The 15,520-nt window shown below is 37.7% G+C and overlaps 1 protein-coding gene across 3 annotated transcripts in view; it reads right to left on the reverse strand.

The window, feature by feature from the left end:
• LOC133859539 (probable bifunctional methylthioribulose-1-phosphate dehydratase/enolase-phosphatase E1 2) overlaps positions 1-14,780 on the reverse strand; it is a 28,828-nt gene extending 14,048 nt beyond the window's left edge. For all 3 annotated transcript variants that reach the window (XM_062294964.1, XM_062294965.1, XM_062294963.1), the window contains exons 1-5: positions 14,498-14,780; positions 7,343-7,897; positions 5,739-6,023; positions 5,125-5,261; positions 234-329 (exon numbers count right to left, since the gene is read on the reverse strand). In XM_062294964.1, the coding sequence (XP_062150948.1) occupies positions 234-329; positions 5,125-5,261; positions 5,739-6,023; positions 7,343-7,897; positions 14,498-14,759 (1,335 nt within the window). In that variant the 5' untranslated portion in view covers positions 14,760-14,780. The remainder of the gene's footprint in view (positions 1-233; positions 330-5,124; positions 5,262-5,738; positions 6,024-7,342; positions 7,898-14,497) is intronic.
• Between the last annotated feature and the right edge of the window lie 740 nt (positions 14,781-15,520).

Genomic DNA, 15,520 nt, shown 5'->3' on the forward strand with positions numbered 1-15,520 from the left:
TCATGTCTGTAGAAACAGTGTCGTCAAAATCTTGCACATTATAAGGCCAAGTCCCATAATAAAGAAAAAGAAATATAATGTGCAATTTATTTTGAGTATCACACATTTAACTAGATGATTAATGAACATGGATGGAAGGAAAAAGAAAAACAAGGTAGCCATAGATAAACAAGGAAAAGCAAGAATTGAAATTTTCACTCTCACTAATTATTTCCCAGGGTTCAAAAGATTACCCGAAATTCCTTTGAGAAAGAATTGATCATCGTTACGAGACAAGACTCCATGGCATGACTGTGAATAACAGCCCCAGCATTACACATTTCATAAACCTGAATAACATTGAGAAGATGGATAATCAATGCTCAAAGAGGAAAAAAAAAAACCATTCACAAAAAGTAACAGCAGCAATATTCCCTTCACAAAATGTTGTCCTCTTTGAAAAAGTCAACATTTTGCAGAGATTGTACTTGACAAACTCATCCTTCCTTCCTCATTTACCTACAATTTTAAAAACATTTTCCCCATTTGTTTCTTTTAAATGAGGTGAAAATAAAGAAAGAGAGGACTTGGGCATGAGAGGACATGGGACAGTATTCGTATTATTCAGTTTACGGCTGCCATATGTAATAATAGGAAGTGGGTTTGTGGTTTTAGAGAAATATGGGAATTTCCTAGCAGAAACAAATTAAGGTTTTAAGGTAGGTATGGAAGGAATAGTAGCTGTCTAAAGATTGGAGAAAAGTCTAAGTTTTAAGGGTTTAAAGGGTACGAGAAAGGAATCTAGTTTGGGGTTGAAAGAAAAGAAAACATAGAAGAAACTGGTGGTTGTTCTATGCTGTGTGAACAATGACATTAACTGAAGAAACGAAAGCACTTCGCATACAAGCCCTCCATAAAATAAAATACTCAATTTTTATTATTGAACTCTCAATTATTTGGGTACAAATGCTCAAGATCTTTTTTTGTTGGGGGAGGGTAAGTAAACATAAATTTAGTCGTTATGAGGAGTGAACGTCTAACCTCTCACCAATTAAAGAGGTGGTTTACCAACCAAACTAGGTCCACACTTTTTAAATGCTCGAGATCCTAACTTCTCCTACTTGGACTAGAACTCCTGCTTTGATTAGTAAACAAATTCCTAATTGGACTGGACCAAAGCTCACATATGAAAGCTCATAAACTAAATAGGACTCAGCTATCAATTAAAAAAAAAAAAAAAACAAGTCCACAACTATGGCCTACTACCAGAGATAACAGAACTGTGAATATACCCTTAACGTTAGGAAATAAAGTATCAATTGGCCAAATTAACTACCATGGACACTTGTTTTCGGAGCAAAAAGCCTTCTTGCTTGGTTTTTCCTTAATCTTAGGTTTCCAGAGAGGATGGGGGTGTTTGGCAAGCATTTGTGTTGTGGGATTTTTGTTTGAGTAGTTGTAAGAAGTGATTGATGTGATATAAAGTATAAAAAAGTTTGAAATTGTTTTATAGAAAAGTCAAAAAAATTTGTATTGTAATGGGTTTTGTTATTTGAATAGTAATAAAAAATTATTGATGTGATATAAAAAGTGAAAAAAATGTTAGAATGTTTTGGACTTGACTTTTTTGGGAAAAGTGGAAAAAAAAAATTGAGAGGAGATGAGATGCTTGCCAAACACCCCCATGTTTCTTCTCTAACCATGTAATGGTCGCACCATCAGGACAATGGAAGAAACCGAAATGATGGTACCTTGAACTTTCAAATTGAAGAAAAATTTTGAAGGGCCAAAAGGGAAATTGATGCAATCAAATAAAAAAAAATAATAAAAAAAAAAAAAAAGGATATGGGCTACTTCGAGAGAGCTGTGATCTCCAATGGCTACTTAGAGAGCCGTGATCTCCAAAATAACCAAAAAGGTCTAGGTTTGATAATACTTCAGCATGATATTTTGTTGATTAGGGTTAAACTTATATAGAAGACGGCTAGGTTATAAAACATAACCATTAGGTCTAGCCATCATAACATAACGCAAGAAAATAAACTAAGAAGGAAATAAACTAATGGAAAATACATTCCTTATTAGCTAAAACACTTGGGGAAATAATATATGGAGATTATACGACTTATTCACTACTGTTTTGGGGATTCGGTACTGCCACGTGTGCTTCCACGGAAGCCCTGAAATTCTGAACGTATCATCCCTCTCCCCTAACATCTTCCTTGTCCCCAAGGAAGAATTCTGGTGTACCCACTGCCACATGTCTACCCCAGGAACGAGATGCAACTATGCTCGACAATGAATCTATATGACGCTTTTCAACAGCTCTCTCAAAACATTTTCTTGGTGTAGAACGTGTTGCTTCTGTAAATGGTGCTTTGACATTATATGAGCGCGTCAATGTTTTATAACCACCATAATAGAATCCAACCAAATTTTCAGCACACGTCATACTATTTGCCAAGAGAATGAGATGCTCTTTGAGAACACCTTTTGCTACCATTGTCATTGATTTTTCTAGGCACTTCTTACAGCGAGATGCATCCCAAAGCTCGGCTTTCTTATTCCTGGTTCGTGTCTCTTTCTTGTAGTGGTTGGGATCACGCGATCTTCTTTTCCCATCAATATATTTTTTGTTTCTGAACCAAACAAAAGCTCTCTTCTTTATCTCTCTCGCACCATAATGAACACAAGTGACTCCATGAGGCATGGAGGCGCAGCGTGAGTTGATGACGGCACGTTTGGAAGTTTGGGTCCAGTGATTTCTGGATGTGCGGCTGGGGTGGGCTGATCTGAAGCCGGTCAACAGTGGTTTGGTGAGGCGCAGGTGTGGATGGATTTTGGTTGCTTCAACCGCTTTTTTCTTCCTCTTTTTTGTGACGGTGGCAACAAGTGAGTAGGTGTTGTGGTTTGCGTCTCTAACACCGCTTGGGGCTTTGGCATCATCCGGTCACTTTTTGTTGCCGGTGGGGTAGGTTGAATGGGTGGGGCTTGACTTGCCGGAGAGGTGCGTGGTGGAGAAAAGCTTTAAATTCTTTTCCTGATCTCCTCCATCCGTTTGCTCGCTACTTCTTTGTACGCGAGGAATTCTAACCGTATCTTGTCTAGCCTCACTCGTTCCTCTTCATTCCAGAAAAACATGGTGATGGTGTGGATCGGAGATTGTTATAGAAAACAATCAACCTTCGCTCTGATACCACTTGATGCAATCAAATAAAAAAAATGAACAAAAGAAAAAGGATATGGGCTACTTCGAGAGAGCCGTGATCTCTAATGGCTACTTCGAGATAGTCGTGATCTCCAAAACAACCAAAAAGGTCTAGGTTTGATAATAATTCAGCATGATATTTAGATGGCTAGATCATAAGACATAACTATTAGGTCTAGCCATCATAACATAATGCAGGAAAATAAACTAATGGAAAATACATTTCTTATTAGCTAAAACACTTACGGAAATAATATATGGAGATTCTACTCATTATTCACTATTGTCTTGGGGATTCGGTACTGCCACGTAAGCCCTAAAATTCTAAACGTATCAGAAATGAGAACAATGTTTGAGTGATAGAGCGTGATATTTATCAACCTATAATTTTTTGTTGGGAAAAGTATACATACCCCCATCAAACTATCAACCCCCCCCCAAAAAAAAAAAACTATTAATTGTGTCAATGTCCCTCCTAAACTATCAAAAAATGTTCATGTACCCCCCCAATGACTAAAATACCCTTCATATATATATATATATATATATATATATATATATATATATATATATATATATATATATATATAATTTTAAGAAATAAAAAATAAATAAAACTAAGAACTAAAACTAAAAAATTATTAAAAAAATCTAAATTATATATATATATTAAACAAACTGGTTTTTCATTTTTTTTAGATATTTTTTTTAATTTCGTTTTGTTAATTTTTGTTTTTTTGATTCTTTTTTTGTTATGTTTTTTATTTTTTTATTATTTTTCTAAAAATTTCATTTTTTTCGTTTTTTTAATTCAAAAAAAAAAAAGAGATTTTTTTAGTTTTAGTTTTTTTTTCGAAATTATAAGGACATTTTTGTCTTATTGAACAAAATTTAGGGTCAATTTTTGTCTTTTTGTTGGTCTTGGGGGGACATTGACATTTTTTTTGTATTTTAGAAGGGACGTTAATACAGTTGGTAGTTTGGGAGGAAATTGACAATTTAGTGGTAGTTTGAGGGGGATATGTGTAGTTTCCCTTTTTGTTCAATGACTAATACTCATACACAAATCATCTTTTCTGCATAGAAAGAATGAGCTTACAAATAAATCAAGCAAATAATAGAAATCCAGGGAGCAACTTTCAAAAGAAAAGAAAGGATTTTACAGGGAAACTAACAATTTGGCAGACTTTGTTTCAAGTTTTGTACTATAATATAAACGGTCAATAGCTGAGTAGTTAGCTTCTGAGATTCCAATGGGGAAGCATGAGAGTTGTCGATAAGGATATAGGGGGTGAGATCCTTCCTGAACATTGTTGATAGGAGTGAGTAATAGGTGACAAGCTATGCTTTCAAATTAACATGTTTGGTGTATACAGTCAACACTTTCTAACAAGAACTAAAATGTTCTTACATTATTAACGGATCTCAACAAACATCCTAAACAAGTCAAGAATCATTGAGCGTGACTGAAACTCCTTATTCAAAAAAAGAAAATGCTTTCATAATTCTACTAGTTAAGAATGAAAAATATCTGAAGATCATGGAACACAATGTCTATTACGGATATTAATCCATTAATGAGGCATATACAGATTTTTTTCTTTCACTTCACAAAGCATAGATATCTCCATAATTTAATGTCTATGTACAAAAAGGCATGCTAAATTTGGCAAGGTAATCTTGTAAGCGTCTAGAAATTTACATTTGAATAATTTTCCTAAAGTTTGTTTAAAATGGTTGTCAAAATGAAAATGAAATCCATATTCTAAAATATCACCACTTGTCCTGAATGACACTGCATGCGCTTGAACAAGTATAGACAAAAATCCTAATTCAAGTTAATTCTGCTACAATCCAAAGTTCCAAGTGAGATGAAAGCCCCTACAACAGATTACAGTTAAAGGAAGCAGCCAGGAAAAAAAATACCAGTTCAATACCTTCATAAATAGAGGAGCACAATCAGTACACTTGGGAGCCTTATGGGCATATGGCTTAAGAAGGGGTCTGGACAAAACAAACCCATCTGATGATAGTAAATAAATGTCCTCGGGAACCATTCTCTCGTTCTGAACACCTACATAAGATACACTATTTACTCTGAAAAGTACCCACAAAAGACTGTTAGATGTGCTAATGTGCTTATGTGCATAAACAAATTGGCAACAAATTAGGCCTGGTCTAAAAAAACCAGTCACACACCCCACTAAGAAAACAAACATAGATATTAAACTCGAATGCAAGGCATATACGTGCATCATACATAAAACTCGTATATCTCCAACCAACGTGAAAGTCGGCAGGCGTGACAAAGATGAACCACATAACCCAAACAGTTTGACCAGCCAAAACTAAAGGGTCTTACCAAGTGTTTTTTACCATTGCAGCAGCGATAACAACTACACCAAGTGCCATTTACTAGTACTACCATAAACACATGCATTCCCACATAAAAACCAGAACGAAAACGGCAACAAGCCAAAATGCAAGCGCATGGGGCACTTGTGCACATGTTTATGCATGCATTAGAGAGAGAGAGAGAGAGAGTGCACACCAGAAGGGGCCATGACAATGAGCTGAGCGGGCCTAGGGACGGAATCGTCGTGGACTCTGAGGGTGATGCTGCCTCCAGCGCCCGAAACCCACCCCAGCGTGTACAAGTAGTGGCACAACTCGGCAGCTAAAACCTTCGTATCACTCACTGCTTTGCTCTCCATGTGCACATGAGGAGACCCCGTCATTGCCACACCTTGTTGTACCATCTGTTGCGGCGGCGACACCTCGCTTGGACATCCGTTCACTACCGCTGATGATGATGACGATGACTCCACTTTCTTGCCTTTATAGAGAGAGAGAGAGAGAGTCAGAGAGACGTTTTCAGTCCAGTTCAATGCACGTTGGAAAATGCTTGTGTAATGCAATTTATTCCAAAATTTGGAGGTGTACCAATGAGTTGTTACTGTTACGTGCCGGTCTTTCTTGGGTCAGAATTGCCCAAGTTATTTGTGATCTTTTTCTTGGGCCCCAAATCATTTGTGATTTTGTCATTGTCGAATCAATTTAGGGCAATGAACTCAGGCAGCCCGCCAAAACCATGCCACTTTGTTATGTCCCTCAGCTCATGGCCCATAAACTTAACAGTGTACATACCCGTTATTCAAAAAAATTCAACAAGTGGCAACATATACAACATTACATCTATAAAATCTACTATGGACCATAAATGACTCTTATCAATTTCTTTTAAAATGGAGACGATATCAAATAAGATATTACTATCACATTTTAATGTCCATTTGTTATCAAACGATGAGTACTTGTGGGCTGAGACCACAAAGGGTAACTGATTAGTATTGGCTCATTTTTGGAGAAGCACAACCCATCCATTGATGATGGCAGTAGTATTCTGACTTTGATTAATTTCTTAAAACCAACCACAAAAAAGTTGTAATCAAAATCTTAAAGCATGACAAAAAGCTATGATAGAATGGGAGATTAAAAAAAAAAAAAATTATAGTTTAAAATTGCTGTTATGCTCATCAAATGTTTGCTAATAAATGTATGATATTATGCAAGACGGCAAATTAATAGTATTTAATTTGTAAGATATGTTTTACCTTCAAAATCCTACTTCATGTAAGAAGAAGCCCTTGGCCGTATCAGGTTTTAATCTGCTACACTCTTTTCACTGCCTGTCAGAAATGCCTAAATAATAAACTTACCAGGTGCAACATGTGATACTTTGGGGTTCTTTTATTGTCTCTTTTTCTTTTTTGGTTTATAAGTCAAAAGAGTCAAAACCCCTGGCCACTAGGATATATTTACAATTGTGATATAACAGCATTGGCTCAATTTTAGATCAATTTATCAACTATATCATAGACTAGCTCCTAATAGTATATTCAGTACCCTTCAACCTACCCTTTCTTTCTTGTTAAGGAAACTCCTAAAACATATGTGAATGTTTAAAATTTGGAATCAGACTGTTGTTCTCATGAGCACTTGAGGATGACACAATTAGTTTGGCCTTGCAGGAGATTAATCCATGCATGCAGAAGTGGAAGTGTCACACCAGCAGGATGATGAAGTTGGATTGGGAGCAGAAAAAGACATGAGAAGAGCAAAAGAACCATGAAACAAACCTTCCATATTCCTCACCTGACAAACTGTCTCGACGGATCTTGGCTTTGACATTGTAAACATTCCTTGAATCTGATACAAGATTCGGATTTTGTTGCCTTAAAGCCTTGAGAATTTGACGTGGCCGTTTACCAGCTGCAGTCATTTCTCTTATCATTAACAACTCCTCTTCAGTAAAACGACGGCAGGAAGGATGGTCAGAAACATCTGTTGAAGGCTCATGATTGTGTTCTCCAATTTTAATGGTTAGTGTCCACAAGTCATCATCCTTTTTGCCCACAACTTCAAAGGGACAATTAGTAAGGCGAGAAGCTGTCTTCCTTTGACGCATATTTTCACCGGTCTTAAGCCTTTCACGATAAATGCCACCTCTATCACAAGCAATGGTTACATACCTATCCTTTGAGGAATCCTTAATGGATACCATATAACCCTGTGTTAGGGCAAAGTCGCGAACATGTTTGAGAAGTTCTTCCCGCGTCTGAAAGATTCCAACTGGTGGTGGAAGCATCTTCTTTTCTTGAGTATGCTCATTGTGATCTTGAACTTCCATCATAAGTTCAAAGCAAAAACCTAGATGCAAAAATACATATAAAATAACTTTTAGAACACCAGGCGAGAAAGAGGGAGGGGTTTTGCATAGTCAAATAAATACATGCTTACATCATAATATTTCAATAATCAACAGAGGTTTTCTTTTCCCATAAATGTTCCTTAATTAATTTTGCTCAATATGAGACAAAAGACTACATTTATCTGTGCATGTGAAAACATGCACAGCAGTGCATGAAGCTTTAGAAAGATCAAAGCTCCACTCTAAAAAACCCAAACCCCAAGTACTTGGGCTCAGCTACATCAGTTCTTCTTTGGTGAATTATCCTCCACTTGATCATACATTATCATGTCTTCTCACACACCTTTGACCCATGTTTTTCAGTTCATCTTGTCCTTGGAATGCCTTCCACTCAAATCTAATCCCCTTTCCATTCTACTCCATATAGCTGAATCATCTTAAAATACTTTTTCTTATCTTTTCTGCCTCAAGCTTCCAATTAATTCATTCACTTGCTTGAAAACTTCCCATGAATAAGGAGCTTGGTTGGCCTTATAATCAATTAGAATTTTTCCAATTTATCTTGATAAGAGAAATCCATGCATTTTTTTATGCACAAACATAACGATCTCTTCCCCAGCCCCCACCAAAGACAAAAATTGTAAGAGAATCAATCACTACATGGAATATCCCCATATTTCATTTCATGAATTCACTATTCCCTCTTGATATTTTTCTAAAACTTTTTACCTCCTAAAAGATATAGCATTTTTTATGAAACTTCAACCACCCAAAAAACCATGATGAGCTAAAGAAAGCCATAGCAACAAATATGTCAAAAAGCTGGCTAGATGGTAGAGGTTTGGTGGTAGGAAGGTATGATTGATCACAATGGTATCTTTTTTTTTCTCTTTTTTTTTTTTTTTTTCCTGAGCCATTCTATTAAAACATAAAAAGAAATACATAAGGCGAGGGTGGGGGACCCCAACAAACACCTCAAAAACAATCATTACAGTGCAAGAAAATAAAAATACAAATAAAACAGAGTCCTTATTTTCAGAGCAATACAACTGGCGACCTATGTTGGATGGCCTTGCTTTCAACTCTTTAGCTAAGGAGGAGGTCTCTCGGTTGCAGCTTCCTTTTTAGGAGAGGGAGGTCCTAGAGGTGGTGAAAGGTATGAACAGAAATAAAGCTCCAGGTCCCGACGGTTTCCCCATGGCTTTTGTCCAAGACTACTGGGATGTGATCAAGTCTGATATCATGGTGCTCTTTTCTGATTTTCATGCTCATAGCAAATTTGTGAAAAGCCTCAACGCCTCCTTCATTGCCTTAATCCCTAAGACTCCTGGGGCGATTGACTCACAGACTTTTGGCCTATTAGCCTCGTGAATGGTGTTTGTAAGATCATTGCTAAAGTCCTTGCTAATAAAACGAGTCATGATATGGAGAAGATCATCTCAAAGCCCTAAAACGCTTTCGTAAAAGGTAGACAAATTTTGGACTTGGTACTCATAGCTAGTGGATGTTTGGATAGCCGTATCAAGTCTGGTATTCCTGAGGTGCTTTGCAAGCTGGATATTACGAAGGCTTTTGATCACATCAACTGGAAGTTCTTATTAAGCATGCTGAAAAGGTGCGGTTTTGGGGAGAAATGGGTCTCTTGGATATCACATTGCATTTTTTCGGTGCGCTTCTCTGTTTTGGTTAATGGTTCTCCGTCCAGCTTCTTCAATAATTCTAGAGGGCTGAGATAGGGCGATCTTCTATACCCCCTTCTATTAGTAGTGGTCATGGAGGCTTTGAGCAAAATGTTTTCTGTTACTGTTGACAGGGGTCGTCTCTTAGGATTTCCTGTGCGTTATAGGCTCCCCGTGGTTAATATCTCATACTTGTTGTTCGCGGATGATACATTGGTCTTCTGTGAGGCTATCCCTAGCCACCTCCGCTATCTGCGTGTTCTCTTATTATATTTCAAAGCTATTTTTGGCTTAAAGGTCAATCTTGCCAAATCCCTCTTGGTTCCTATTGGCAATGTGGATAATGTTGTTGAGTTGGCTGACATATTGGGATGTGGGACTTCTCTCTGCCCCTGAAGTATCTTGGTATGCCGCTAGGGGCATGTTACAAGGCTAAGTCTATTTGGGATGGTATCGTGGTAAAGATGGAGCGTCGCTTAGCCAGTTGGAAAAGGATGTATTTGTTCAAGGGTGGTAGGTTTACCCTTATCAAGAGCACTCTCTCCAATCTACCTACGTACTTCTTGTCTCTCTTCCCCATTCCTGCTAGTGTGGCCAATCGTATTGAAAAGCTCCAAAGAAACTTTTTTATGGAGAGGGATAGACGATAAATTTAAATATCACCCAGTTAGCTAGGACAATGTTTGCTCTCCAATCTCTGAGGAAGGGTTGGGGATTAGACATTTGAGGACGTTCAATTGCACCCTGCTAGGTAAATGTCTATGGCGTTTAGGGTCTGAGAGAAATGTGTGGTGGATTCTAAATACGGCAGCCTATGGGGCGGATGGTGCTCTCTCAAGCCAGCAGTTGCCTTTGGAGTGAGGGTGTGGAACAACATCAGAAAAGGTTGGGATTCTTTTTCAATCTTCACTATATTTGTTGTGGGGGATGGTTCCAAGATTAGCTTTTGGCATGATTTGTGGTATGGGAACACGGCTCTTAAGGTAGCCTTTACAACTTTATTTGGTATTGTCCACGTGAAGGACGCCTCTTTTGTGGATAATTTGGAGTTTTTGGGCGGTTCCAACCAATAGAAGGTGAGCTTTACTAAGGAGGCTCACGATTGGGAGCTGGATCATTTTGCTTCTTTCTTCCATGCTTTGCACTCTATCAAAGTGGGTCTCCTCCAAAAAATGTTTGTTCAAGGTCAAGTCATTCTTCTCCTTGGCTTGCTCTAGGGGTAGTCACTTTCCTTGGAAAAGTGTTTGGCGCACTCAGGCTCCTTCAAGGGCTGCCTTTTTTGGCAAAATCCTTACCCTGAACAACCTTAAGAAGCAGTATGTTATCGTGATAGACAGATGTTATATGTGTAAGAAGACTGGGGAGTCCGTGGATCATCTTCTTCTCCACTGCGACGTGGCTTTTACTTTGTGGAGTTCTCTCTTCAATCATTTTGGGATGTCTTGGGTTATGCCCATACGGGTCATTGACTTGTTTGCTTGTTGGTGGTCCTCTAGAAGGCCAAGGAGCACTGCGGTTTGGAATATGGCACCTATTTGCCTCTTTTAATGCTTATGGAGGGAAAGAAACAATAGGAGCTTTGAGAATTTGGAAGGTACCTTGGAAGAGATTCTACCCCCGTTCTACCTTACTTGGTACTTTTGGACTACGGCTTATATCCACCCTTTGTCCTTTAATTTTGTTGTTTTTCTCACTCGCTTTTCTCTTTCTATTTAGGTATTCCCTTTGTATACTCCCAATGTACTAAGAAGAGCATTACGCTTTTTTAATGAGATTGGTTTCTTACTTATAAAAAAATAATAATAATTAAAAAAAAAAAATGGGTCCCGTAGTTCCTTGACCAAAATACCAAGGAAAGGGCCGCCATGACGGCAGTATGTGATGCAATCCGACAAACAGATCGCTAAAGAGAGGGTGCACTGATGATGACTGCAATGAGGCAGTCGATGGAGATCACCTGTGCCGCATCCTTGGACAAAAGAGCATGCTCTATGACAGCTTCGAACAAAAGAGAGAATTATTCCCGCTTTATTGAAGAGTGAGGTGGGGATGGGCTCTCAACGGGAAGCGCATGGGCCCTAAACGCCGGTGGAATGGGCAGCATAAGATGGATTGATGTAGATCTAGGCACAAGGATGACAGTGGAAGGGTGCGTGCATGGTGGAGGTGAACAGAAGACCCATGGACCATAGGTTTTTTTTTTTTTTTTTTTGGGGGGGGGGGGAGCGAGAGACAGTCCATTCAAAAATGACAATTTCTACAAATTCTTCTTCATAACTATGATTAAGGAATACACAGAGAGAATTCCATTCAGAGAGGGAGACTTCTAGAAAATTTCTATGTGGAACTATTACAAGTCTTCATTAAAAAGCATCTTGTTCAAATCAACACTAAAACAAATGTTAGCTTCTACTTCATTTATGAAGCATATTATCATGCGCTTGGATGAAGGCTTTTGAGGTAGGATTTCACTTAAAATTGTAATTTAGGAATTTCCAATTTTTGTTTCCCATGTTTGAGTAAACAATAGAGTCGTTTCAAAAATTGAATGAAAAATTGAATGACTTTTAAAATTCAAAACCCCAAATTCAAATTCCATAAGGGAATATGTCATTCTACAAAAACTATTAATATTATCGTTCACAGACCACCATTATTAGTCTTGACATCGTCACTACCATCGTTGTTGTCACCATCATTACCATTACTACTGTCAATACCAACACTACCACCCGTTTCCATTGATACCATTGCCACCAATACCACTATCCTCATCGCCGTTGATACCACTAGCATTGTTGTCACTACCACCCATTATTGTAGCCACCACCTCCACCATCGCCATTATAGTTGTCATTATTACTATCAATACCATCATACCATTCAACCACCATCACCAAGTCATTAACACTACCTTTACCATCATGATTGAGCTACTATAATACTCTAATTTCTTTTCTTTTTTCAAAATTGTATCCATCCCAAGCTCCCAACAATAGAAATTCAATATTTTTCAAATTAAATTTCATCAATTTAAATCTCGTCATTTTGAAAATTCAAGAGTTTTTCAAATTCTTCATCCAAATATAACCTTAAGGGTCTTCAACTTGATGCATGGCATTCACCACATTCAGATAGTTCAGATTACCTTAATCAAGTATAGGCAATCCAATTATATCAATTTTCGCTGAAGTTTTAAAGTAATGTAAATGCCATTGAAAGAACATATATTAGCTTTACCTGTTTAGTAACTTTCAGGTGAACAGATTGATTTCTAAATAAATGGATCAGCATTTGCCCACAGATTGCTGAACCATATGGTATTTGATTTTACTATCGAACAGAAAAACTCATGCACATTTTGAAACTGGCCAAATTGTGACATCAAGACAAGTTACTCCATTTCATACCACCTAGTGGCTTTTACAGGAAGTCAATAGTAGGTCTTGAAAATCATGATGTTAAGAAGTCAAAGTCAAACATCGCCATGAACTAAAAAAAAGAAGCAAATGCCCAATTGGTACTCAGCACAATCAAAATGTCTTCGATCATACATATTCCAAAAAGCCATACTCGTCGTCTGCAAAGTAATGTCACCCAGACCTACTTTGTGAAGAAGATAGGATTTCATCACACCATTTTCTTATGAAGAAATAAGCTGATTTATGGAGAGCATATATTTGATCATTTTTAAAGATCTAAAATCAAAAATTGCAAAGACTATTTTGATGCCAAAACACCACTTCTAAAGCACCTAAACTCACCTCTTACACCTACACAGAGCACAATAATTTTGGGTTTGAGCTAAAACCATATCTTAGAACCTAATTTTCCACCCCTACATAGAAAAGAACAGCCTATGCTAATGCAATGACAGGAACAAAAACTGAAAAAGATAATGCAACCCTAGCCGATATGCCAAAGTTTTGACCCACTATACACCTAGTGATAGAAAAGAAGCACTATATATTGCACAGCAATTTTCACAGAGAGCAGCAAGTCTCTGTCTACATTCATAAAGCTGTTGAAAGCAAGCCGAGATAAGTGAAGGGCATCTGACAAGATTGACTGCCTTCCTTGTGGCTTTTGAAAGATTATTTTACAGCATAATACACCGAACTCTATTTTGGTAATGAAAACTTAACTGTAAAGTCTTAGAGACTGGAACCAAATCACATCCTTATGTCCCAGTGCAAATGCTAGCAGACCAAACCATTAACAATCCCAGGTGGTAACCAAGGGAATGCTTTACCAATACTAGATTCCACAAAATTATACTTTAAATATGCCAGAAGCCGATTAAGCAATGTGTTCGCCTTACAACATCAGGTTCACAATAAATCATGAAATACATCATGTTTTAAAAACTTTAAGCAAAATTATCATCATGACAAACATTTTATGGGAAACGTGATTCCGAAACTTAGACATTATAAAAGACATACAGAAACTCAACATTAAGACAATGGAAAACCATAAGCATACACCATCAGCTCCAAATCCCCTATAACACTCATACTTCTATACTTCACTATTTAAAGGCAACTGGAGCTCTTCAAAACTTATAGTAGAACCCCATATGCTTAGATAGTGTTTAAAGTGCACACTACATGTACAACACTCATACTTCTTTGAAATTCTTAGTACGTGTTCACGATGCCATCAAAACTAACATTCTCAAATTCATACACTATCTTATAACTTTCCTAAATTTGGACAAAGCACCCAACAAAATTCCAATCATATCATACCAACTAGGCAACTACTCCCATTTTCAATCACATACAGAACAGGAATATTACAGTACTGGTTCAGTTGTAATTAAATGCGTAATTATTCCATTCTTTAGAGCAAAGTTTCAAGCTTCGGTCAAGAAAAGCAGGTACGTATACAGGAAGTGGGAAACAGAATAGAGCATACCGACTGCGAGGAATGCAGTGGTTGATGATGGAGAAGAAGCCCTATCAGAGTGGGTGACAACGTAGGGACGAAAGAGGAACTCGCTCGGTGCTACCTCCGGTGATCGTAGGTGGGTTGGGTTAGGAGTGGCAGCGGAAAAATGGAGGGAAATTTGGAATAGGGGGATTTTCCAAGGGAAATCAGGTATTGCATTTGCCAAGGAGGGTTTCTGAGATCTCAAGGAGGGAAATGAGTCTTGCTTTACCAAGGGCCTTTCCGTCATTCAACTCATTCGCGGGGGGCACTTTGCTGCAAATACGTGTTTTCATCTTTTCTGTACAATTTCTTGGGTTATATACGTTTGTGTTGCTGAATTTTAAAAATTTTATTTTTTATTACCGAAATTTAAATTCGCACTACATGTACCTTTATTTTGGGAAAAGATTAAATTAATATCTCAGTCAAGTTTTTTGTCTAAAAACTAACTGTCCACCAGGTGTCAAATCTTAAGGTTGACACGTGTTTTAGTATAAAATAAATAAATCTTTAAAAATTAATTAAAAATTTGAAAAAAAAAAAAGAAAAAAAAAAGGTGGCTCAGCCACCACTTAGACACCATGAGGGTGGCTGGCCACCCTCATTTTGACGAAGTGGCCTCTTGACCAGTCTGGGGTGGCTGAATTTCAATTCACATCACAAATAGTACCTCTGTTTTGGAAAAAGACCAAATTAATACCACAGTCAAGTTTTCCGTCCAAAAACTAACGGCATGCCAGGGATCAGTCCTTAGGGTTGACATGTGTTTTAGTATAAAAATAAAAAAAATAAAAAAAATAAAAAGAGTGTCTGAGCCACCCCTTGGCCACCATGAGAGTGGCTGGCCACCCTCATTTTGGCAAAGTGGCCTCTTGACCGATCTGGGATGGCCGAATTTCAATTCGCATCACAAATAGTACCTCCGTTTTTAGAAAAGACCAAATTAGCACCTCAGTCAAGTTTTCTGTCCAAAAACTAACGGCTCACCAGGGATCAGCCCTTAGGATT

Source organism: Alnus glutinosa, chromosome 2 (genome assembly GCF_958979055.1).
Source record: "Alnus glutinosa chromosome 2, dhAlnGlut1.1, whole genome shotgun sequence".
NCBI lineage: Eukaryota > Viridiplantae > Streptophyta > Magnoliopsida > Fagales > Betulaceae > Alnus > Alnus glutinosa.